The sequence below is a fragment of the Colossoma macropomum genome, unplaced genomic scaffold (genome assembly GCF_904425465.1).
Source record: "Colossoma macropomum unplaced genomic scaffold, Colossoma_macropomum, whole genome shotgun sequence".
Classification (NCBI taxonomy): domain Eukaryota; kingdom Metazoa; phylum Chordata; class Actinopteri; order Characiformes; family Serrasalmidae; genus Colossoma; species Colossoma macropomum.
In genome coordinates, this window is record NW_023494802.1 from 11571742 (window position 1) to 11597405 (window position 25664).

The 25664-nt window shown below is 40.2% G+C and overlaps 1 protein-coding gene across 1 annotated transcript in view; it reads right to left on the reverse strand.

Annotated features, from left to right (window-relative positions):
* rerea (arginine-glutamic acid dipeptide (RE) repeats a) overlaps positions 1-25664 on the reverse strand; it is a 125597-nt gene that overhangs the window by 20667 nt on the left and 79266 nt on the right. The window contains 6 exon segments of the mRNA XM_036591767.1: positions 6206-6304; positions 12126-12225; positions 12439-12563; positions 14075-14123; positions 24097-24201; positions 25176-25272. Coding sequence (XP_036447660.1) covers positions 6206-6304; positions 12126-12225; positions 12439-12563; positions 14075-14123; positions 24097-24201; positions 25176-25272 — 575 coding nt within the window.

Below are 25664 nucleotides of genomic sequence, written 5' to 3' on the forward strand. Positions count from 1 at the left end.
TGCTGGTTATGTAACCAGGGAAGTGTTTACACATGGCTTTTAAAAGAACAATCTGTGGCAGAGAGTGGAGGGGGCATTTTTTGTTCCAAATGGCACTCTTTACAAGATTTTCTCTTGAAAGTGCTCTTAAAACTTACAGTAAATTGCATCTCTTCAAGATAATGAAAACTCTAATCCAGCAAATTAAAAATACAAGCTCTATCAAATCTGCTTTTTCCTTGCTTGGGCTTTTATAAGAGAAGAAACAGATCACCAAGCTCTGACTCCACTACAAAAAAGAGGACTTACTGAAACTTAACATTTCATGTACTTTCATGTGGCAGGAGGTGTGGCGGATTAACCAGTAGGTGGAGCAGTGAACACGACCAGTGATTTTGATTTATTTTATATTCTGAAATCTGAAATGTAGCACCTTGTTTGTATAAAAGGCATGAGAACTAAGAGTAACGTGTTGATAAATTACACGAACATTTTTTTAGCTTTTTTGCTATGTCATATAGGATAGTAGTTCCTGTAATTACAAAGCAGTCAAAACAGGTATCGGATATAAAGACGAATCAGCAGTAATAAACTGCTGGGGCGGTCCTGTATGTGTGTCACTATGGTGGTCCCCCTGGTACCTTGCTCCTGTGCCCTGACCATTCAGAGCAGGACAAACTGCTTATCTAGGTTTGTGGATCTGATGTTCCCGTCTGGTAATTAGGCCCTAAAGCAGCGGCGGAGGGTCACAGGTCCGTCCCTCAGAATGTTGTTTAACACATTAACACACGTCGGCACCGGGGAGGGGGATCTGAGCCTGCCATCATTATCTAGGGTCTAGGATCCCGACCGGTGGGCCAAAAATCAATTACACCTGCCAGAGCTGCGTGTGTTGCTGCCCTGACTGTGTCACCCTAATTATGTTTCCCCTACTGTAATATTTACACTGCTTGCCTGTCTGCGCTACAGGCGGGAGGCTACGTGCTCTACTTGCTCTATCACTCTCTCTCTCTCTCTCGTGCTCTGCGCTCTGCATGTCGGCTCCACTTTAAGGCTCCATTTCAGCTGCCTGGGCTCGCTGCTCTCTGAGCCCAGCTAATAAATCATCCACCAATCTGCTCTCTGAATCGCTCTGGCCCTGCCACGATTGCTCCAGTCCTGGGTTGCTAGGCGACCGGGCAGAGGGGAGGCGGGGTTGAGAGGGGGGAGCGCTAGAGGGAGGAAGGGAGGAGGGGGAGAGGGGGAGAGGGTTACCAAATCGCCAGGCGCGCACTCTGCTGAAACAACAGGCTTCTTTCTGTCAGAAATTGTTCCAGAGAGCTGGCTCTTTTCCCTGCTTTCTGCTTCACACTCCCTTCCCTTTCTCTCCCAACTCAACAGTACACTATTGTAAAAAAAAAAAAAGAAAAAAAAGAAAAAAAAGAAAAAAAAAAGGAAAAAAGAAAAAAGAAGAGGAGACCATGGAAAGAACTGAAGAGGCCATTGTGATTCGAGCATACTTCCTACTTAAACAATAATTTTTGGAGGCTGAAAAACTGGTTAAGATCATACAATTGTTTACAAAAAGATGATGTCATGCATAACAGCGCACTTCAAACACACGACAGCTGGAGCTTTCAAAGAAACGGCTGTGTAAGTATCAGGCGCGCCGCTACACTCAGTTCCATCTAACACAGGCATAAATTCACAGCAGGCTTGTGAAATCAGTCTACTTGACCTTTTGCTAAGGCTGACCTACTACACTGCGGAGGAAAGACCGGAGTATAAATTTAGTAGTTGACAGTATCACACAAACATGAACTGACGCGAAAGCAGTGACAGGCAACGATGACACTCTCACACACAAAACAACCGCAGAAGCAAATGTAAGACAGCCCACATCCTGTCTACTTGAACCTTATATAATAAGAAAACCACAACAGAAAAAACAAGCAATCACCGGGCCTACTCAAATATTCAGATTAATGAGAGAATATGCAGGGGAATGCTTCTAACTCAAACTGACAAGGAGGCTCAGCTATACTGCACACACTTGCGCTCAGGCTATAAATATGCAACAACTCAGCAAAACCAGCTTCCTCTGTGCGCTCCGTAAAAGCAAAGGTGACAGGAAACTCCGTAGCACGCCCTTTCCTGCCTGCTACACTCAGATTGCTATTAAAAACCCTTTAAATCTGACTATCGAGACTGGTGATTACACACTGTACACAAAGCCCTGCTTTAAGGTAGCCAAGGGAGAGGGAGAAAATGTATGTTAATAAAACAGTAAATTAACTTCAGGCTGAGTGGGTGGGCACTTTCACAGTTCAGAGGAAAGCGTTCTGAGCCTACTTTTGTGCTAGCATATATTTAAACACACCAACTCTCTCTGCTCTATGGCCCCCTCACTTACTTGCGCTACTTTCATAAAACATTATTTTTCTGACACTGGGGGGTGGAGTTTGGGTGGGCAGGATGTGTAGGCCCTTGCTCTGGCCACTGGGGGGCTGCAATGCTGCCGGTGCTGCACTGGCTGCCTGCCGCCTTGCAGGGCACTTACGCTATCTGAGGCTTCACGCCATCATTCATCACTGCGTGACAAGCCCTGTGATAATACAAAGCAGGGCTGTGGAGCAGATAGCAGCCCTCGCCCTGCTTATATATCAGACCAAGCACAAAAAAGGCGGACCTGCTGCTCCGCCATGCCAGCTCCAACACTTCCTCTAAAAAATTCCGCTGTGTTTGCTTGAGTAAATAATGGCTCAAACAAAGCTAAACATCTCTAGGACATGTGCAGACATTAGAGGACTGAAGTGATGGAAGAAGGAGGTAAAGAGACTGGTGAAGAAAACTAATATTTTTTTGTTATAAGTTAAGGCAAGGAATCTCTTGGCTCCTCAATTCGATACAGTTTGGATTCAGGGTGCCGAGGTGCAATTCTTGATGCATCTCGATACGTCTAAATTCTGGCATCTAAGACTGAATTCTTTATCCCACCAATAATATATGTAGATGCATTTGTTTGAGTGACATCACAAAACCAGTGAATTCGAAACAGGCTATTTTTGTTGGTGTGAATGGCACATTTGGAAGCTTTAACAATGTTTACAAACTACATCAAATCTATATTTTAAAAAAGTAAGGACAACTTGTTTTCTGCGATATGGGTCCTTTAATAGATATCATTACGCATTATGCTATACTCTACTTGCAGCAGAATACAAATCAGCTCAGTGGTTGCACAGAAAAGATATAGAGCTTAAAGAAATGGCCACAGCTCGCTCTCCCCCCATGTTAACAGCTGCAGGCAGTGGAGCAGGAGAGAGGCACTGAGGGGGGTGGAGCGGTGAAGGGAGAGAGGGGTGACAAGTGACCCTGAAGAGGGGATGATTCTGTCATTTCAGAGGCAGTCACTGTCACTTTTATTCACATTTCAAAAAGGACCGGTGGAAAAAGAGCAGGAATAATGAGGCCCTGTTCCTGAGGGCTGAACCAGCAGAGAGAGAGAGAGCAAGCGAGACAGGGAGCAAGCATGAGAGAGAGCTAGAGAGAGAAGAGAAAGCAGGGGATGATGATAAATAAATGAGGAGCAGCAGGCAGAGCTGGTATGAGCGCCAAGGTCAGGGGTACATTTACACCTGTCCCTCCAGGCTGCGAAGCTGCAAAGGCACAACTTGAAATCAGATCAGTGGGAGTGGTGTCCTTGGCTTTGCGGCAGTGGCCTGGCTGCCTCACAGACAGACCGGGTAGGGGGGAACATGGCTCCAGCCTCCAACTCCCTCCAGCAGTATGAACGCACATACGCATGCATGAAAAAAAAAAAAGGACCAACAGAGATGTAATCGAGGCCGCCTCTCATACACTATTTATCCGGCCCCTCTATTATTCATCTGAGACAGACTGTTACACACTTCACTTCACACGAACTCCACACTATATACATTCAAAATACTGTTTACCACACTCTCACAACACCCAGTTCTCAATCAATAAATAACAACGCAAAGTAATTGATCCTTTTTAATGGGCTTGCTGGCATCATTAATATTACACACATTTTTCCACATTGCCTCTGGAGAGGATAGAAGAATTATTGAGAGTATTGACAAAGTCGATAGCCATTATCTAAGATAGCACTTTTCTAAAGAGACTTATCGCAAGCTCTTCTGGTGATACCTGCTTGCATACACAGGCAGCACTGGAGTCTGCCCTTAGCTAGCATGCGTAAGTATACCCCATAAATAATGAGTTTGGGAAACGACGCAAGATTTAATCCGTTTCAATTAACAGCAGTTCTGCCTCTGGCCTTGACTTTATTCAAATGACTCCATCATGGTTAATCACCAAGCTTAAAAGTTCTCCTTCAGCTAGAGCTGCCAGATTAATCATTTTATATCGACATCGTAATCTGAAAGAGTGCCATTTTCAACTCGCAAGAGTCAACATTTTTAATGGGGATAATTTTACCTAGTAACTCAAAACTGCATGCAGATGTAGACCAAAGTAGACCAATCAGAAGAGACCAAACATCCAAGTAACATCCACATGACAACACAACCACAACTAACTGGCCATTTGGCAAACTACATTCACATTCAAAAAGCCTGAAAAACAAATAGTCTGGCAATCAGGTTTGTGGCCACTAACATAAAACATCATATGTATCTGTCTTAAGTAAAAAGCTTATGGAATAAACATAAAGCTGTAAATTTACATAGAAGTGCTGAGACTTAAAGGGGAATTCCACCATTTCAGAGGTTGAGATGTAAACAGAGTCATTCAGAGTGGTTTGATGTGAAATGCTTCACTGTAGAGAAACTTGCTGACTGATTTCTTTACAGTGGTGCTGATAGGAACCACGGGTCACAACGTCTACAACACAAATATAGCCATTTTATTTACTAACCACACCACCTGTGAACCTATCTGTGTCTTCTGAGTTTTTACATGTAATGTTGATAACGGTGAAATAGTCATAAATCTTAAAAACGAAGTTGTCTTTGGGGACTATTTTGCCTTACAACGCCCTGCATGTATCTCTCTGCCATAAATGGATTAGAATAAATAGATTCAAATGCATTTTAAGCCAAAACTTTACCACAAAACTATCATAAAACAATGTCTCAGACATCAGGCACCATATAATGTAGCTCTTAGAGGCATTAAATTCAAACATCTGCTTCCTATCACCACCACTGTGGACAACTCTGACTCGACAAGTTTCACTAGAATAGAGCCTTTCACACCAAACCACTCTGAATGGCTGAATGTTCCCCTTTACACTTGGAATCTAAAGCTTAATTTACAATAATGAATTTTTTTTTTACTTACCACAGCTCACTTACGGTAAAAGCAAAACAAAGGTCAAAATTCTCTTAAGGTATTTTATGCAAGTGACCACCAGAGCTTAGAAAATAATCACAATTTAAATCACAGTCACAATGCTTTTCAGAAAAACTGTAATTAGATATTTTCCCCAACTCTCTGAGCCTTTAGCTGAGACTCATTATGGCATGAAATACTGAACTTGTCATAAATAAGCTCCAGATCTCAGGCAGCTTGCAACTACTTTCTCCACTTTTTGACAATGGACATTTTAGGTACTTTCCAGGTTGTAGACGGAAAGTAGCATTTTTACGAGATGCGCTGACTTGTGCTTTCAGAAGCAGCAGGAACGAGTGAGGGAAGAGTGAGGGTATTTTAGGCCTTTCTTTATAAATGGAATGAGTCAGTAACACTGGGTGTGGACTCAACCCCACATGTTAGAGAACTTTTAAAAACACAGGCCTGGAAGCTGTTTAAAAATAAAGCCTCAAATAATTAAGAAACCATTAACACCCTTGTAAAAACAGCTTACCTCCCATCTGATAACAACCATTAAGGTAAATCTGCCACAATTGTTCATACTCAGGTTCAACAGTAGGCAATGCAGTCCTAAAGCACAATGTAAATCAACTTTAAATCAAATATTACAAGTTGAGTATTTTTAACAGATGACACAAATGCTCAACTCTAACATGAGCGAACACAGCAGGCCCAGGCGCAGTGTTTAGGCTCTGAACACTCTCTCCTCACTCTTTTCTCCCCCTTTCACAGTGAAGATTTATTCAACAGGCCATAAACAGGATGCAGCTGCCCTGCTCTGGAGGACTTCACCCAGTGAGTGTTTTCAGTGGACTACAAACCGCAGGCAATACAACTCCCACTCTCTTATCTTTTTAAAGAGCAAAGTTAACTCTTCTCTTACCACTTCGTCCTCGGACCAGCACTTCTCAATCAGCTTGGGCACAGGCTTCTTCACCAACCGCTGCAGGGCCTTCCCTGCATCGTAGCTGCTCTCGTGTAGCTGCAGGAAACAGAGGAGGGTTGGGACTAGGTCAACACATTTTATTCGAAGCAATAAACTACACAAGCTTTTTAAAATATGCTCCGTTTATCTTCTTTGTTGAGTTTATCTCGCTGAACCTTTTGTACTGTAGGCTAAAAGTGTGGGAAGTCTGTATGATTGGCTTCCTATAATCGTGTCAGAGCTGTGGAGTTTGGACAGCTGGACTGAAAATGTGAAAGCCATTAAGTATTGAGCAGACCACTGCCACGCAGGAGCAGAGTGGGGCAGCAGAGAGACTCAACTCAAACAACCTGAAATAAACTGCCACTAGGAAACCATCCACACCATGTATTCATGACCAAGACTGGGAGTATTTACACACAAAAAAATACAGAAACATTACAGAAATCTTTAATTCCCAAAATATTCTAGGAAAATAATAGTCAAAATAAATTTCAATTTATAAAAAGTTTTATACACACATATTCTTGAATTATTATCCATTACACCTACCATCAGTGTAACACAAACTCATAAGTTAGCTTTTCCTGCCACAGCATGTAAATTCACATGAGAGGCTGTCTTCAGGGCAGAATCAGATCATTGCTTTGGCAAACACGCAATACAAAGTCAATATCAACGATCATTACATGCAAAGCTGAAACAAAGCAGCCTGTCAAAGGCAAGCAGGTATCAGGCCGAGCGTGCTTTGCGAATACACATTGGAATTGCGAATGAGGGGGAAAAGGTCAAGAAACGGTGAACTGCCGACAGCATTAATTCTCCATTCTCCTCTCCTCAGTCCAAATGGAAATGCCAGGTTTATTGCATTTCAAGTTCGCTCGCTCATGCTTTCTCGCTGTGTTCGCTTTTGTTTGGGAAGCTAGGAGGAAATCGCCACCATGCACTGTGGGGCTCATGAGGGTAGTATTAGCATATACTCAGCTGTTCTATAAAGGCAGGCTGCTGCTAGCATACTTTCCTTTAGCTCATCCAATGGGCTCTTTGGCTGGGAAAGCAGGGCAGCCCAATAAATTCAGCTTGCAGCAAAAGCTTGGTTGTTACAGTCCACTGTAGCTTAATGAAGCCATGAATTATACCCCTCTCGGTCTCTCCGACACCTTACATCTCATCACAATTGCTGCTCCTCGGTGTTGATTTGTGAGCTTATTTCAATAGCCCTCAGCGCATGAGTCTTTCCCAAGGCATACCCATGTTCCAAGCATCCAACAGTTTATGGTGGACTTTGGAGAAGACGAGCAAATGTGAGAAATAGGAGAGGGATTTTCTACAATTCATCTTTATCTACAATTAGGCATGAAGCCTACCAGGGACATTTCATTTCACTGTGCCTCTCTGCTAGTGGATGCCTAATTGGCCAGGGCGAATTGCCCTTTTTCCATCAGCACAGCTCAGCCATGGAAAGTCAGCATAATTATTTAAAAAGAAAAATTATAGATAGAAAGAAAGAAAGAAAGAAAGAAAGAAAAAGAAAGGGAGAGACATTCAAAAAGATCTTTAATGTTGCTCTGAAAAAAAAAAAGAAAAAAATCTCATGGTCAAAGTGCAATGACTGGTTACCATGTCTAAAAGGCAGCCTTTACTAGTTTATTTCAGGCCACCCTAATAAGGCCTACAACAGACAGAATAACTAAAACCGGGAAGTTTAAAACTTTTAAGTCTGATTTTTATTTTGGACAAGAGTGGACAGTTTGAATTGGCTGAGTTGTAATTAAGCTACATAATATTTGGATTCATTTATTTTATCTATACAGTCATGTTTATATGCCAAAATATGGTAAACTACTTCAGTAACTTATGTCAACACCATTTCTATCTACTAATGCTTGTTGCCAGGCTTTTCCCATTTCATACTAGTGTGCACAGACAGTTTACTGTAATGTGTTACAACTAGAACTGTATTATGTGCCAATTTTAATACTTACTACAATATGAATATCCACAAAAATACAATGAAGAGCTGTGATATCCAGGCTCAAAGGCTACAAGTTGACAGAGGTACAGAGCAGAACAGCAGCTCTGGTCTAAATACATTGCTACTTTAGCAACATGTTTTTGCTTCATAAGAGTGCCCACGTTAATCAGTTGACACCAGGTGTTTCCAGAGCATGTGTGTATAGGCAAATCTGTTTCCTCAGTCAGAAGGTATTTTTTTATGGTTTAATTTCAGAACAACCTGAACACAAACACCCAGTCAAAGTGTTTGGACCATGAGCTATATCTATCTGCAGGCTTACATAAAACCTTCACACCACATTACATTTAACAGCTCAGGTTGACTAGTTCAAAGTGATTTCTTCTAGAATTTACAAATGTTCCTCTAGAACATAAGCAATGCCCCCCAGTGGCCAACCTCATTAGAGATTAAAATAGCTAGAAGAGTGTAGGCGTGCATACCAGTGCTGAGTTGTCCTTAGTAACCTTTTTAATGGCCAGCACAAAAATACAAAACGTAAAATATGAACTTGACTGTACTCTTGATTGTTGTGAGTCATTTCCCTGTTATCAGCCCCCCTATTAAAAAAAATTGAGAGGTCTCACAGGCGCATAAATGATAATGTTAAAATATAAAAAAGTTTTGCAGGAACTGGTCAAAGTGTTCATGAGTGAGAGTTTTTCCCCCTCAGTAAGCTTTGCCTTGAATGAGTGCCTAGCAGTCATTTTATAAAATTAAAATAGACTTGATAAGACAGATCATAGCTCAGCCGACTAAAACAAGCTCCTATAACCGTCCTGATAAGCCACCTTTTACTGATGATCAGTCATGACATCTTTCCCTGTTATCAATTATCAGGAGCTTACAACTGTTATAAACAAATTAAGTTTATCCACATGTGATCCTGAACCTGTTTATATCTCTCTCCTTAGGACGGTTTTTGATTATGTTCAAAGTGATATTTTAACTACTGTAAACTGTTCTGTCAACAGGTGCTTTTCCAGATGGATCATGGATCTTTCCTTATTAAATATTTTAATACCAATTTCTAACCTTCCTTTTAAGCAGAGTCTTAGAATAAGTTTCAAACAATTAAATGTGTATATAATATTAAATAAGTTATTTGAGAAGTTGAAAGGTTTTGCTTCTAACCACAGTACTGAGCCAGCACTGGTTTGTGTTAATGACCTCAGGCTCAGTGCTGATGCACAAAATCCTTCTATTCTGGTCTTATTGGATCTTAGTTCAGCTTTTTATACTGTTGATCACAAGATTCTAATCCCCCATTCCTGAATACTGGGTCGCCTCTCAGGCACAGTTTTAGAATGGTTTAAATTATATTTAGTTAGTACACAGTTCTTTGTTTCACTGGGAAATCATTCATCAAAAAAAAAAATTGAAATCATTCATCAAAAAAAATAACATTTCTTGTGGAGTCTCACAAGGTTCGGTTTTAGGACCCTTGCTTTTCTCTTTGTACACGTTACCTCTACGTGATGCCATTAGGAAACGTTTTACAAAATTTTCTATAACTAAACCATGAAAAAACTAAAATACTGAACCTTGGTACTAAAACTCAGAGAAAGCTGCTTTAGGAGAAGCTTGGTTATTTAGCTTTATATACTAAACCAAATTTCTGAAGTACAAAACCTGGGTGTAATCTTAGACTCTGAGCTCCGCTTTATCCCAAATGTAAATGCAGTCACTAGTCAAAATAGCTTTTTAGCATTTGAGAAATATTGCTAAAGTTCGGCCTTGTCTATCTCAGAGTGACAAAGAGAATCTTGTTCATGCATTCATTACAAGCAGAGTTAATAAGTAATGTTCTTGTTACTGGGCTTCCTAAGACAACAATACCTCCTCTACAACTCGTGCAAAGCACAGCAGCACGGATCCTAACAAAAACAAAAAAGAGTCAGTAACACATATCACTCCCGTTTTGAAAGAGCTGCACTGGCTACCTGTGTCTTTCAGGATAGATTTTAAAGTTCTGCTACTAGTTTTTAAGGCTCTAAATAACCTTAAAGCTCTGACTTACATCACTGAATGTCTTGTCTGTTTATGTTCCAGCACATGATCTTAGATCTACAGATACTGGCCTTCTACAAACACCTACTGTAAAATACAGAAAATGTGGAGAGGCCTCTTTCAGTTATCTTCTTCGAAACTGTGGAACTCAATTCTACCTTTTATTAGAAGTCAAGCTCAGTCCACACTTCTAAAAACGTATTTGTCACTTTCCTATATGATTTTAAATTAGTACTCATAATTTCTTGTATTACTGTTATGCTTTATCACCTGTCTGTAACACACTCTGAGCTGCCACTGGCATGGAAAGTGTTATATAAATAAAGATTATTATTTTTTGTTTGCATCAATATAAGTAATGACTTCTGCTCAGACACACGGTTCTCATAGCCTCATGTCCTTAAACTCTTTCACATGAAAAAAATCAGAGAAAATACATCCTTTTGATGTCTTTGGTCTCATCCTTACAAAACCAGCCATCTGAATATTCACATGTACATTTTACACTTTTTCTAAGTGGGGCTAACTGGGTTGACTTAATTGTTTCCTTTGGGCTTTCTGGAAAGATTTTCCATGGACAAATTATGACAAACATCTGAATCACGCTAAAAAATGTGGTATGACTAATTTAGTACAACATTAAACTGCTGATGAGACAGGGATTGTAGCCTAGAAGTAATTATTGGAACTTATTCTGGAACAGAGAAATTAAACTTGCTGACAGAGAACGGTTCATAGACCAACAGAGCTCAGAAACCATATTACTCAGTGTAGCTTTACACTAAAACAAATGTCACTGTGGGAACTGAAGTGCTAATCAGCAAACAGGGGGCCTTTACCAACTACATTTGCTACAGTGAGCATGTGTTATTTTTTCCCCACCACAGCTAACACTGCCATGGTAATAGGAAACTTTGACATTGCAAATTAAAATGATTTTTTTTTCGTAATTCTGGCACTTTTGTTAAATGTGTGCTTCAGAAGCTCAACAGATTGTTAAAAATGTTCACAGTGCATAGCCATCAATATTAAATTATCAGAAACTGAAAACAGACCAAAATAATAGCAAATATGTGTAGTACAATATATGGTAATATGCCAAATAAGTTCATTATTTTTTAACCGTTTCATAGGAAAACCTCATCATACCCTAATCAGTGAAACAGCTGTTTTATATAGCTGTTGTACATACAGCCGAAATAACTGTTGACACAGTCAAATGTGCTGTTTTCTCTTTCCAGACATTACAGTGAAAATAAGGACACTGAAATGTTCAGCATAAGCAGCACTTTTTAAGGAGCAACATTTGAACTGGAGACTGAAACTTGTTGAGCAGAGCAGACTGGAATGCATTTGTCATCTACATAAAACACTTGAGAGAGCGTGCTCAGACTGAGCTGCAATACCTACCCTGGCCATTTCACTGACATACTAATAGAGTTATGTTTTTATACCTCATAAAACTGTAGAATAATGCTGACACTGGGTTAAATTTATGGTGATAGCAATGCCAATGCTCTGTTGTGTTTGGGCTGTTATATTAGAAATCCTGGGCTCTGAGCTATTTTTTATTGCAACCAATGGGCTAAATGCAATTAGCAATAAATCCATCTCTGCTTTGCAGGAGTGAGGAAGAGGAATGCTAATGTGTGGAGCTTATACAGCAGGAGAGCTTGTCATTTTAATATTTATTTGTGTTGCTCAGAACGCTGATTATTTTCATAAGTGAATTACACAGAATGCTGGGATAATACTCGTTAAATGCTACACCACCAATTACTAATTCCGAGTCAATTTTGTAAGTATTCAATAAAGCTGAGACGATTTTGAATGCAACTGAAACAGTTAACTTACAGTGTTTAATGCATTGAGTGTAGTGTCGTCACGTGAGGCAGCAAGGCACCCATCCTCTGTTGACCCTCCATCACACATCCCTGCAAATGCTGCCATGCTCCTACACAGATATACAAAGAGTCAGTAAAGATACACTAACAGCTCCATATGACAAGTATACCACAAAACTAATGCATTTCAGTTGATCAGATTACACAGCAGCAAGTTAGTATAGAAAGGTAAAAAAGCTGTTGTTAAGTTTAGTAAAAGTATTTTTAGGTGGTTTGTTTAATATAACAAAGTCTCTGGTGACAGCAGGACCATAGCAGCTCACCTGGCTGCCCGCAGGTACATAAGCAGGTCACAGTCATTGACCCCGGGCATCCAGACCAGCTCTTCATTCTCAGTCACAGGCTGGCCTCCAGGAGAGGGAAAGGGCTGCAGCTCCGGGAGCTTGGCCTGTTTAGAAAGAGAGTGGCTGTCACACGACAAGCAGCGCAAGCAGCTACTGCTAAATATCACATTTCTAAATCTGTTTCATATACAGCATGTGGCAGACCAACTGCACAACCACTGGAAACAGCAAACAGTCAGTGCTGATTAATTTTACAAAACCCCAGCTAGAATAATTTACAGTACAGCAAACCTATCAAACCTCCTCTGTCTGTAGAGACAGGAACTGACTGAAATGTCCCATGTGATTTAACATTTGTGCGTAATTATAATGTAAGGCAGGCATGATCTTTTTTTAGGCATCCTTGTTTTTCGCATATTGACAAAAATACAATTTTAGAAGATAAAACTCCTGCACATCCAGTAAGGGCATGATCAGTCATTGCTATAGTTGTTATCCATTCCATAGTAGACTTTCCAGTAAGACACTGCATTGCAAGCAGACAGTCACTGTTATTTCATAACAAGCACCCTTTCCTACTGTGCACTGTGAAGCACATACTTATGTTCACATTTGTTTATGTTTACAATTCTGTAATGTCCAAAAATGTCATATTTGTAAGCAAATAGCAATGCTGATGAATGTAAGTGATAATGGCAATCCTGCAAGGCTTATTATGGTGTTACTAAGGAAGCTGTAGCTTCAAATGGCTCCTACATCCAGCCCTGTTCTTTTAAAAAGCATTGTCTATTAGATATGTCTTCATGAGACGTTTGGCAAAATATCTGGGACCTAAAAATATCTGAATACGGAACTGTGATCTCAACAGAACAGCGACACAAATAATTTTTCAATACAAAATTTACACTGCAATTACTGCTTGCATGATCTCATTTAGTGATTAAAGGATGTCTTAAATTACTGCTGTTAAATGGCTTGCTCCGATTCCATGGACCACTAGTCAGCCTCAGCCTTCTCTCTAGTACTTTAATATCACATAGTCCATTTGAAGTCTTTTAAAGCTGTCCTGAACGGAGGACCTGCCGCTGTAATCATTCCACATGAGAACACTCTGATGTATGTTTGGAAGGAAATGCACTATGGAGGATATGACAGTAATTGCGGGTGATATTCAGTCTTTTTCATCGTCTGCCATTTTTGCTCACACTTTCAATTTCAAACCACTGCAACCACATTTAATTTCCACTAAACATCGCCAAGCGTGTGCGGCTGTCAAACCCTTTTCAATTGCAGGCCTACTCACATACAGAAAGTACATGAATTTCATTTCACTGCAGAAGAAACCCCATTAACCCTGCAAAAACAGCTTTATTTTAGTCTTTATTTCTGAGTGCAAGGATGCCGAGGATAGTAATGTATAACATGGCATTACCAGCAACATTTGTTAAGCCCATGCTTGTCAGTCAAGTAAGGCTTTAAGTTAGCAATGCTCATGTTAAGTATTCCAGCCCAGCACCCGTACACAGCTAGTATTATCTGCATGTATCATGTCGCCAGTGGGTAAGCAGAGTTTCAGGTAGCATGTTTAATATTCAAACAGTGCAAAGGAACATACCTGGTGACTGGGTCCTACTCGAATCTCCCCTTGTGTGCTGTTTAACCGCCTAGAAAAGAAAAAAAGAAATAATTTTTCAGGCAACAATGAAAACAAAATGCTCAGTGCATTTAAAATTCAGTTTAGGTATGCAGACACAAATCAACAGATACATTTCCATTTTTCTGTCATCCTTAATATCAGCAGTGCAAGTGATAATGCTAGCAGGACAAGAGAATAATCACATGTAGGATGCTTCCAACTAAGCCTTATTACTTACAGCGCAAAGCCTGATGTTCATGAATAGAGAAAAATACTGGAAAATGACCATCAGATGATGGCCATATTTAAATGAACAGCTGTTCCAGAAGTGCACATTAACATGGTTAAATATAATGGGCACAGTGTGGGGACAATATATTCGAAAACCAGCAGAGCTAAACAAAGGGACAAAGGCGGCGAGAAGCAGGGATGATGTGTCTCATTGTTCATGCAGAGGTACAGTACAACAGCCCCCAAAAGGCCTGATGATATGAGGGGAGAGAAACCCTGAAATGGCTGCTGATACAAACCCCCCAGTAACCATGGCAACTACAATTTAATAATAGTGTTCCGATCTCCAGCTGCAGTGGATTAAAGAAAATGACAAGATGTTCCCTTTGAAAAGCCTTTCCCTCTCCGTTGCCACGGCAACGGCGCCGATTTTCATATAGCCGGGCGCGCAGTGGGCCCAGAAACTGTCACTATGATTTGCGTCCAGAGCAGCACGCGCTCCATCACCGGGCTGTCGGCCTGAACCTGGCTGGAAAGCGGTGAAGGGGGGGGTGGGGGGTTAGGGCCTCTGGTAGCCGTTCAGGTCCTCAAATCGCAGCCCTCCTTCAGGGTACATTTAATAAACACTCCCTCTGCCTGCAGCCCTGGTCACTAAATTCTGACAAAAAACATAAGCACTGTCAACAGAGGAAATTCCACACGGAAACAAATATGGCAGGCAGATGCACGGCACAGACAGAACCCACAGTGCTCACAAACGCTGCTCTCAACTGCAAGATTAGTCAGAGGATTAGTTGTTCCAAGTTTTGAGAGTCTAAATCTTATTCTGTGGAGTCACCCTGCTCTTAAAATGAGACACAGCTCCAATGAAAATAAAAAGCGAGGCAAGAGAGATTGACTCCTCGTTCAAAACCAGATTTTCACAGTAAGGTTAAAGTGAAAGCTTTTATTTGAGCCGTAAAGAAGGATTTTGAGACAGGCGAGCACACAGCAAAGTTCCCGAATGTTCTGCTGCTTTGGCACCGTTGGCAAGTCTAAGTTAAGTAGCACTGAACACTGGAGCAGGGCAAAGTGATCTACAGGCAGCCATGTTGGGCTGTAGAAGATAAATTCACAACATTCAGTTGAAATAGCAATCGACTGTTCCAAGTACCTTAGCACAAAAATAAGACTAGCTAACAGGCTATAGGATTGCATTTAATTCAACAGCCAGGACGAAAATAATCACAGCAGTAAAACAGTCAAGCCCCATGAATAGCCGTATACCACAGTTGGCTGCTGTGATAACATACCTTTACAATCCTACACCAAAAGTGCCCTGAGTACTTTGGAAGGGACCATTTTCAATTATTAAGGGGAAAAAAAAATATTTTTTTTGTGCAAGTAGACATATTACATTACAAAACTGGGACGTGGCTATTACTTTTAACAGATATGCTCCAATAGGCACACAAGGAAACTGAGAGTTGATGATTCATTCAGCAGAGAAAACTGTATTGATGCACTTTGTGTATTTCAGCAGAATAATCTTAAAATTAGGTCACCTTATCCCAGTTTTGACAATGTGGCAAATGTGTAACCTGCCGAACCATCTTATTTCCTGTTATAAAGAAACTTGGGCTATAACATGGGCTACACAGAGTCTACTGACAAACAACCACAACTGTACATGCATAAGTCTGAATTACTTCATGTTCTTTTCAATGTATCGTCCTCAAATTGCCACAACACTTAAGAACTTGTATATTTCAGCGTGTCAATTCTATTTTACAGAGAAAATATAAGAGACTATTAATCGTTAAATTAGCATAACTATACACTGTTCAACTATAAATTCAGGCCTAGTCTGAGGTCAGGTATTAAGATCATGACATTATGTACAACATGCCTAGCTCTCTACACTCAGGACAAACCCTGATCTCTCATCTTATGTTAATTAACGTCATTATCATTCAGTCCATTACTGTGCTGTCTCGACAAACGTCTCAGAAACTGCAACATGTGCAAAAACTTGCCCAAGTGGTATTTCTCAGATAAGAAAGTCGATAAGAAAACAACTATGCATTAATACATTTACACAAGTACGGCTCACGTCACTGCATAAGCAAATATAAGCGATTTCAACTGCAAAAACACTAAGGATGATAAGAATTAAATCAGTATCAGCAGAAAATAACAAAAATAAATCAGGATCAGACATCTAATGACTTATTTACTGTACTAGAACATTTACGTTGCTGGACTACTATGCAAAAAATCTGGGCATTTTACTGCATTTGTAATCCTCTAGAAATGAGTGTAATTTCACCATAATGTTAATCCAGGTCCATGTAGTCCTGGTTTCTACAGTCTATAAATGCTTATATGCTAATAATTCTCATGTTGGTGCATCCCTATAAAAACAATGGCAGCTAAAACAATAAGGAAAATGACACTATTTACTCACACACACACTACAGACAAACATTAATCCTCCTAAACTACAGCATGTTCTTTAATTAAACCCAAAACATATGAAAATAGAGCAGGAGTTCTGTTTTTCTTGTACATTCATTCACACAGCCCAGTTCTCAGCCCATGATGAACAGACGAAAACAAGCCATGCATTGTACATAATGTAACTCAAGCACGAGCGCTGCAATCAAGGATGACCCCGCCCCCTCCATCAATACCGTCCAATCCTCGCATGCCTGTTACACTGTCATAACACAGAGAAACGCGGCGAACGTCCCAACTTTATTTACTAAAGCAAAAGAGGAGCAAACCCGGCGCTTTACTCCCTAAGTATGTCTGTGGACACAGCCTCCTGCGCCATGTCAGCTCCACTGTAAACACGCAGGCACTGCAAAATGGAGTCGCGACCAGCTCTGGCTTCTACAGTTTCCAAAACAACTACAGGCTGGGGGGAAGACCAGGCTGGAGCTGGCGTCTCCTTCGAATTCCCCGTTCCACCTTAAGCTGTGAGTCAGTTGCGTTCCAGCGGCTTCAGGCGCCAGAATGTAACTGCTGCAGCATTTAAGGTGGAACGTAAAATTCGAGGAAGAAGCTGGCGGATTAGCAGCCTCGGTCTCAGCATCAGGAGGAAAAGTAGCGGTACTTGACGAGGCGTCGGATAACAGAACAGCCCTGACTGAAGAATAAAACGTCATTCAGACAGATGAATAAGCGCAAACAGTGAACGGGCTGCTGCGAGGCGTTAGCTTAGCGTTACAAAGCACATCAAATGCTAGCTTAGCCGTTTTGACGTGACAGCACCACACCGAGAAACCGGACAGCGACAACAACCGAACCCGCCTCAGCCCTTCACGGTAGAGCTAAAACGCACAACTACAACACTGCGGTGCAAAACCGACGAGCTAACGTCTCCGTTACCGGTTACCGTGTTAACAGGTGAAGCTCACATTACCTCCGCGGGCTGAACAGGTCGTCCATGTCTGACATGGGGCTTCTGGCTTCTGGAGCAGAGGAGCTCTCCTCCTTCTCCCACCTGTGTGTGTATGTGTGTGTTTTTTTTTTCCCCTCTTTTTCTTTTTTGCAGGCAGCTCAAAATGGAGGCTGAGCACTGAGCCTGTGCCGTGACCTCAGGCTCGCGCACGGCGCGCGGAGTTCCCGTTCCGCCGCGCAGCACTGAGCATGTGCCGCGACCCCGCGCGCAGGCAGAGGCAGGCACGCGCGCTGCAGCCGCGCTCCATCCCCGCTCCGCGCGGCTCAGCCACACAGAGGGGGGAGGGAGAGAGGAAGAGGGGAGGGGAGGGGGTCGGTGGGGCGCCGTAAAGGGGGGATCCACACACACGACCGGGCAGCGAGCACTGAGCAACCCCGCTTTCAGCCCGTCGCCCCTCTCCCCCCTTCCCCCTCCTCACGGGTTTAAAGCTACTCACGAGCCTTATTATTAGACCATCACGGACAGAGTGATGCACAAACATCAACGGCAGCTTTGTGAACCCGCCTCTCACTGAACATCTTCCACATTCACAGACCAGTTACAGTGATGCACAAACCCTGGCAGCTCGGTAACCCGAGGCTTCACCTCCACATTCAACATTTTTCACAATGCACAAACAAACCACACATACATCACCACAGTTTTTGCAAATGTACGTATTTTGCCCACAAGCAAGACAATAAAGCACACCGACTTTCAGAGATGGCACAATACCACGTTTTCTTTTCTATACTTAATACTGTAATAATGAAACCTTTAGCTTCATCTACTGATACTGATACAGATTAGACCTTTTCCCTTTAAAAACTACTAAGCTTCAAAATTAACTGTTTTTAACTGAAGCCCTTCACTGAAATATTATAATAAAGTACAATGCTCAAACACTACTATTTTTCAGGAAGGAATACTTGGCCAACATAAACAAACCCTACACAAATGACATATGACACAGAATTCTCGCCAGATGGCACGTCAGCATCACATAAGCTTAGCCAATGTAAAGTGCAAGCGTCCGTGTGTCCAAATGTCTCGAACTCTGTTGTGTGAACACTTCAGGTGGGTATATCAGCTCTTTTTTCCAATTTGAATAGTTTTATAGCAATTTCAAAACTTGCCGTAAAAGCTAGTCCAATTTATGTGATAAAGTTTTTATTTACGTTCATGTCACTGTTCGATAGAAGCCTCATCATATTACCTGCCTATCAGTCACACTGGTAGGACATCGTAGGAGCTGCTTGATCACTAGGCTACTCGGCCAATAAGATCATGAAATTTTAGTAAATTATTACTATAAATCTAGTTTGGAATACTATAAGAAGTGGAAGTGTGTAATTTGACTGGGTCTCTTCACTCACAGGCCCATAAAAAAGGCTCTGCACATCAACAAAAAAAAAAACAATTACAATGGAAGTGTATCTGTCGTCTCAGACATACGACTAATAAAAAATGCTCCAGAAACGCATCTGGGGTGAACTGGCCATAATTCAGGTCAACTCTTTCCTATATAAATATATACACACACTAGCATTAACAGCCAAGACATTACTTACAGTAAATAATACTGTAATTTTTGTTTATAGTCATCACTACCTGAGATTTGACCACCATGTTTCAAACACGAGGCATTATGGATATTAATTATGTAATTTTTTTTAGAATTTCATCCTTAACCTACAGCTCTGTGCATCATTCTGGACACAAAGCTTTTCCTTTCTTCAGATTCCTTCAAATTAGATGCATATGAAATGGTTCTATTATGATGCCACATCTCAACTAATTTATAGGAAAAAAAAAGAAAAAAAGGAAGACATATACTGTGCAAGAAGTCTGAGGCACCTAAACAAACAGTTTAAAAGCATTTTTCCAGACAATAAGTGTTTTTTTTTTTTTTGCTTGAACAAAGTTTGGATCCAGATCTCACTCTGATGCCTGCAGTCATCGCCAGAACACCGATCAAGCCAAACCAGGTGTTCAACGATAGCTATAAATAATACTGGCCGTCCATGAGGACAGGTTGGAAATGGTTCAAAGAACACACTGACACACTTGTTGTATTAATGTTATGTATTTAATCTAATACTGTTTTTTGGAGCAAATAAATGCTTACTGACCACAGCTTTTGTAATATAAATGTCTCAGGTGCGCAGTCCTGTTTATATAAAAAACACAGACTAATGCTTTACATTATGTTGCACTGCAAGCAATTCTGTAATATTTCAGACAAGGTTTGTTCTTTTTCCCCTCCAGTACCTGATCCAGCAATTTATAGTCATATCAGCCCAACAGAGGTACAGGTTATCAGATCAGTGCCATCTGTGGTGAGTTTACAACAACTAAGCGAGTTAAACGCTCTATACATTATATTAAATACAATGTTGAAAAAAAGTTAAGGTTAAAAATGATTTCATAAATAAACTATTTAATGGTTTATAACAGCTTTGTGCTACTGGAATATTTAACCATGTGCTCAAAAGTGGCTCAGCCAATCAGATCTGCTGTACAGTGAACATAATCAACACTATGCACAATTCAGCTTTACCCTGTTGGAGTATAAAAATCTATGTGAACAACAAGTGATCTGAGATCTCACCACTGCTAAAGAGGACCAGAAAGAGATCCTAGTCCCCCTTACCATCTCTTACATGGTGAGCACTAAAGGCACTGAGGTCATTTGCAGCTTTTTCCTTTAATGTTTATTTTGACAGAACTGAGATTCCTTAATCTAAAATGGAAAAGAATGTGGAAACACCCTCAGACGCATAAGCATGGACATTAACACAAGAACTGCAGAGCTCTCCATGCTGCTTTTTATCTCACTGAAAGTAAGCTAAATCTGTTAAAATGAGTATGCTTTGAGTTTTCACTTCCAGTGCCCTCAAATGCCATGCATATATTACACATGTACATCATGACGGTACCATACAGGTTCAACAAGACACTCTACTAAGCCAGAGTTGACAAACAAAGAATAGAAGAACACACTTATGCTGACACACAGCTGCAACTGCACATAAAAAAAATACAGACACAACAAAAGCTAATCTTTCCTTGCAGAACTCAGGCAAAGGAATTTTAATCCTCACTTCAAGCTTCAGAACTACAAGAGCAGCATTTCAGAAGCGTGAATGAAAGTTTGTTGATATATTGCTGATGCTCCATATCTTTATAAAGCAGTGTTTGCTCGATGTTTTTACTCAGTGTTTTTAGGAAATAATACTTGAAAGTAATTTCACATTTTTTGTGTCACCAAGTTATTTAACATATTTGGCAAACTTTTAATCAATTTTTACTGGGTCCCTGAACATTTTCTCACCAATAATTATAATTATTAATATCAGTGCTCAACAGTAACGATCACAACTATTTGGCCTACCTGGAAAATAACTGACTATCAGCTAGTGCAATTAGTTCAGCAAATAAAATAAAAAATAAAAAAATAACCGCAAGAGTATGAATTATAAGCTTAATCAATACATAATACACAGCGTAGGGATGTGATGGAATACAAGTTACATTTTATAAAGGCAGCATTCAGAACAGCTACTTTTTACATTTTAGAAGAACACTTAAAATACTTATCGACTAAATAATTTAAAAACAATGAACATTCAAAAAAAGGTCAATGCGTGTTTATTAACAATTTTAGAATCAGTGCACAACATGCATTAAACATGCTTGTTAGATGAATTCAAAAGAGGACCTCAATTAACAACCTCTTTACAAGCACTGACGTTTCTGCTAAAGCCTGAGTAGACTGATAAATCAATGGGATAAGCTAGTTATTAACCTCAGTGTTACTGAGCTCTTTTAAAGGAATATCAAACTAATAAACTTCCCAATAGTGGACATTGTGCAAGTGATAAGTTTAGCATTGATGATGTACTGGACTTCTGCTCAGGGATAGTGGGAGCAGCAGTAAACTGAAGCAGGTGGGGAGAGAGGAAAAAAAGGATTTGTTTCTTTAAATGATAAGGAATTTTTCATAAAACATAACAGAATAATTACATGAAGAAAACTATCAACCAGTAATAGCGAGGAACAATATGTATTGAGTTAAAAAAAAATCTCATCTGCCTCACCAATATATACTGTACATTAATTCTAAATGTATTCTGAATGTTACTGTTTTACTCGTGTAAAAGAATACATTACTGAATGCCTTTAGGAGAGTGTATTCAGTACTCAGCCATTACTACCTTTTCGAAGTATTCTACCCAAACGTGATAATATATTGTTTGATAGTCTCTGAAACTTTAATCGTTAAATGAAAGCATAACTTAAAAATTCACACAGAAGCTGCTTTTAAAATAAACAAAAACTATTTAAATAAACTTGAAATGAAACATGAGTAATAGAACTAGAAGCGCATTGAGTGTGTGTGTGTGAGTGTGTGTGAGTGAGTGTGTGAGTGTGTGAGAGAGAGAGAGAGAGAGAGAGAGAGAGAGAGAGAGAGAGAGAGAGAGAGAGAGAGAGGGAGAGAGAGAGATAAATACCTAAAGCTTACACTGTGCACTGAGGGTTAACATAACTGGCATTTCACAAAATTGAGTCGCCTACTGAAATCAAAGTGCAATATTAGAAATAAGAGGCAAATTGCTATGTAGGAGGAGGAGTCATGCATTATTACGTTCTAACTTATTTTACGATTTTGCTAGAGGTGTTGCAGCAGCAGCATTTAAACAGCGCATTTTCAACTTTTTTTCATGCTGGGGCATGTCTGAGGATCTAAGCTAAGCAATCAAAACCCCTTAACGAAGTCTTACAAACATTTAAACTAGTTAATACTGAATGCAATTGACCGTCAAAAGCATGTTTAATTTAGTCAACTGTAAACCACAATACCAACAGGATTATGTCAGTGTTTGGATACTTATGTCACATTGATTTAATAATAAAGAAGGTAAGAAACCTCCAAGTCTGAAGGTCTTTGCTCCTTATCACAGTCAACAATCAATGAGTAGATTACAGCCTCTATCACAAATAAGACATTACAAAGCAATTAAGCTCAACAAGCACAGCTTATTGCTTCTCAAGTACTCAGAGATTAAACAGATGCATTAATGCATGAACCTCAAGCACAACAACAAAATGTCAGGTTTTCGCGGGTGCACCGTACTAATTTTAGAATGATAAGATTACACAGTCCACTTCTTAAAGACATAGTTTGTAAGCCATTCTGTTAAAAACTCAAACCATCACAATCCCTTTCACTCTTGACAAGATTAACTTGACTTTGTTTTGACATCCCCCCACCACCAACCATCAGTGAAAGCCCATAAATCAAATGCTAAACACAAAGCTAGGCACAAAACTCAAAAAGAAACTGATCATTCATTGACAACTAAAGATGTAAGTAAACCTGTAACATCACTGTTAGTGTTCACACCATTACAGAACATTCACTTAATAAAAGAACTATGGAAAATAGAGTAAATATGCTAAAATTTGCAATGACGACAGCCCACAACCAATCTATAAAACAAAAACCATCTGTATTATCACTGAGTGAAGCAACATTTATTGAAGCTTAATCCAAGAGCTGGTAGTTTATTACGCTCTACATTACTGAAGGTTCGCTACTACTGTTTTATTATGAAAATGCTTAAAGACCAGTTTCTCTAGCGTGTTACAACACTGAACAGTCACAAACACATGCTGTTAAGCCAGAAAAGAGAGCTTTCCTTTGCATCCTTCATGTGAAGTGAACCAGTTATCCTGCCTTGTTTAGCTAATATTTAAACAGTAACCAGCCATAATTTAAACTGTGACAGTTTAATGTGTTGGATTCCATGGAAGCTGCAATACATTTTTCAGTTACAGAATTTATTGGCCAAAAACTCTACAGAAAGCCAATTTAATCTTCAGCAGGAAAGTGAGACAACAGGGAGCTTTTAATGGATTGACAGGCAATGTTAATTGCACCCAGTGTAGTTCAAATAGAAGGTATGAAACAGACCGTCCATGCTACTAATTTATAGAATGCGAATAGCTTTATTATTTGTACTCTTTAGAAGTGTATTATCATTATAACAAGAATAAAAGCACCACACAGGCCTCTTTTCAACACATCATACCACAAACGTCACAAACTGCTTTAGGATTCAATATAAAACTGAGCAAATCCAACCATTTGCTATCAAAAGCAAAGTGGAAAAATTAACAGTGCTTATTTTGCAGTTTGAGCATAACTATGACAGAGTGGGCTGTGTGAAACCTGCTTAGATATCACTAATTCCTAATTATGAATCCAATACAAAACAGTACACGCAGTCATAGAGGCACATCAGCGCTCATAACGGCATATGATCGGACAGCTCTGGCTTACCTAGTCTCTGGGTTATATCCTAAAATGTAGAAAAAGGAGTCGATTCGTGGTTTGAACTCCCTGGCAGCGAAAATGTCAGAGAAGTGGGCTATGTTGCATTTCCCCCTGCAAAACAAAAACAGGCAAACACAAATTAGTCATCTAAACGTACACACATCACTGTTACTACATTAAGCATGCCTTGAAGCAATCACATTTGGGCGGACAAACTATGAGTGATCACTCAGCGCTGAACAAACATCCTTCCCTGTGTTTGTGGCAGGCTAAGCTGCAGCGACTGAGGAACAGAGTGCTCCCCATTCACAGCCATTGTTATAGACACTGTACCTTTGAATCTTTTCATCCTGACAGTTGAACAAGTGGCAACAGATACCACACAGGACCCGCCCACCCACACACGCGTGCTTTGAAGAGCTAACCAGAGCAAGCGTCTCCTACAAACCGCATCTTGACATCGGCTCACATTCTGTGCTTTATGTTTCCAGTCTGGGCCTATCAAAATAATAGGCATTGCTGTGGTTTTGGGCGCCCAGTGTAGACACAATACCTTTCTCAGAAGATGAAAGGAACGATGGGCTCAAAGCAGGCATTACACCATGCTCCCGGAATTCATGGAGTTTATCGAAAGCCCTGTAATAAGTCAAATCAAAGGGCCCTCTGTGCAGCAGAAGTTGCAGCTAATTTGCCCTGAAATCAGTGGTTCAGAGCTGTGGCTTTGTGTGTGCTTCTCTATACTGCCTCCAGATGGTTCGAGTTAAGGGAGTGGAAAGGAAGAGTGTAGGGGAAAGAAAGCAGGGGAAAAATGAATCAAATATGGGAAATCAAGAGCATTTTTTGTTTGAAATACCAAAAAGAAGCATGCCTGTTCTGCTTTTCTTCACCATGGAGAAGGAAAGCGTGATAGCTTTCAGCTATGGTTTGCATGCTTAATCATTTTTTTTTTTAAAAAGTACACTGAAAGACTCCAATCCAATTTTATTAATTGAAATGCTCTAGGCACTACTAAGCATGACTGCACTGCTACAGGCAAAAGCAGACATGACTCATCACCGGGCGTAATTATTCAGCAGGTGCATTACCTGAGGGCCGCAGTATGGTAGGTGTCCACATAGTCCGAGATGAAGAGCTCTCTGCTTTTTACCACAGGGTCAGTAATGACTAGCTCCCGACCAGAGTCTACAGAGACAGAAAGAAAGAGCGCATCAGAGAGAGTCAAACCAGTGCTCATTAATATTTTCAGATACTGCAATCAAGACCAGAAAGAAAAGGAAAGACAAACAGAAAAGTCACTCAAATAAATGTATTGCTGCAAAAAGGTTTTTTAGTCTGAAAGCAAACAAAAACCATTACACTGTCTCAGCATTTAACTCTGAAAAATGTTTATAAAAAATTTAATTAAATTAAGCCTTTGATGTTTCAAGCTGATTATATTTATGGTTGATCAATGTGTTTTTCAGGGCCGATACAGATAACGATTGCTCCAAACAACGAAGCTGATAATCAATAGATGGGGCTGATATTCATTTGTCATAAATTTGAAGTTTAAAGTGTGGCAATTTGCATAAAGA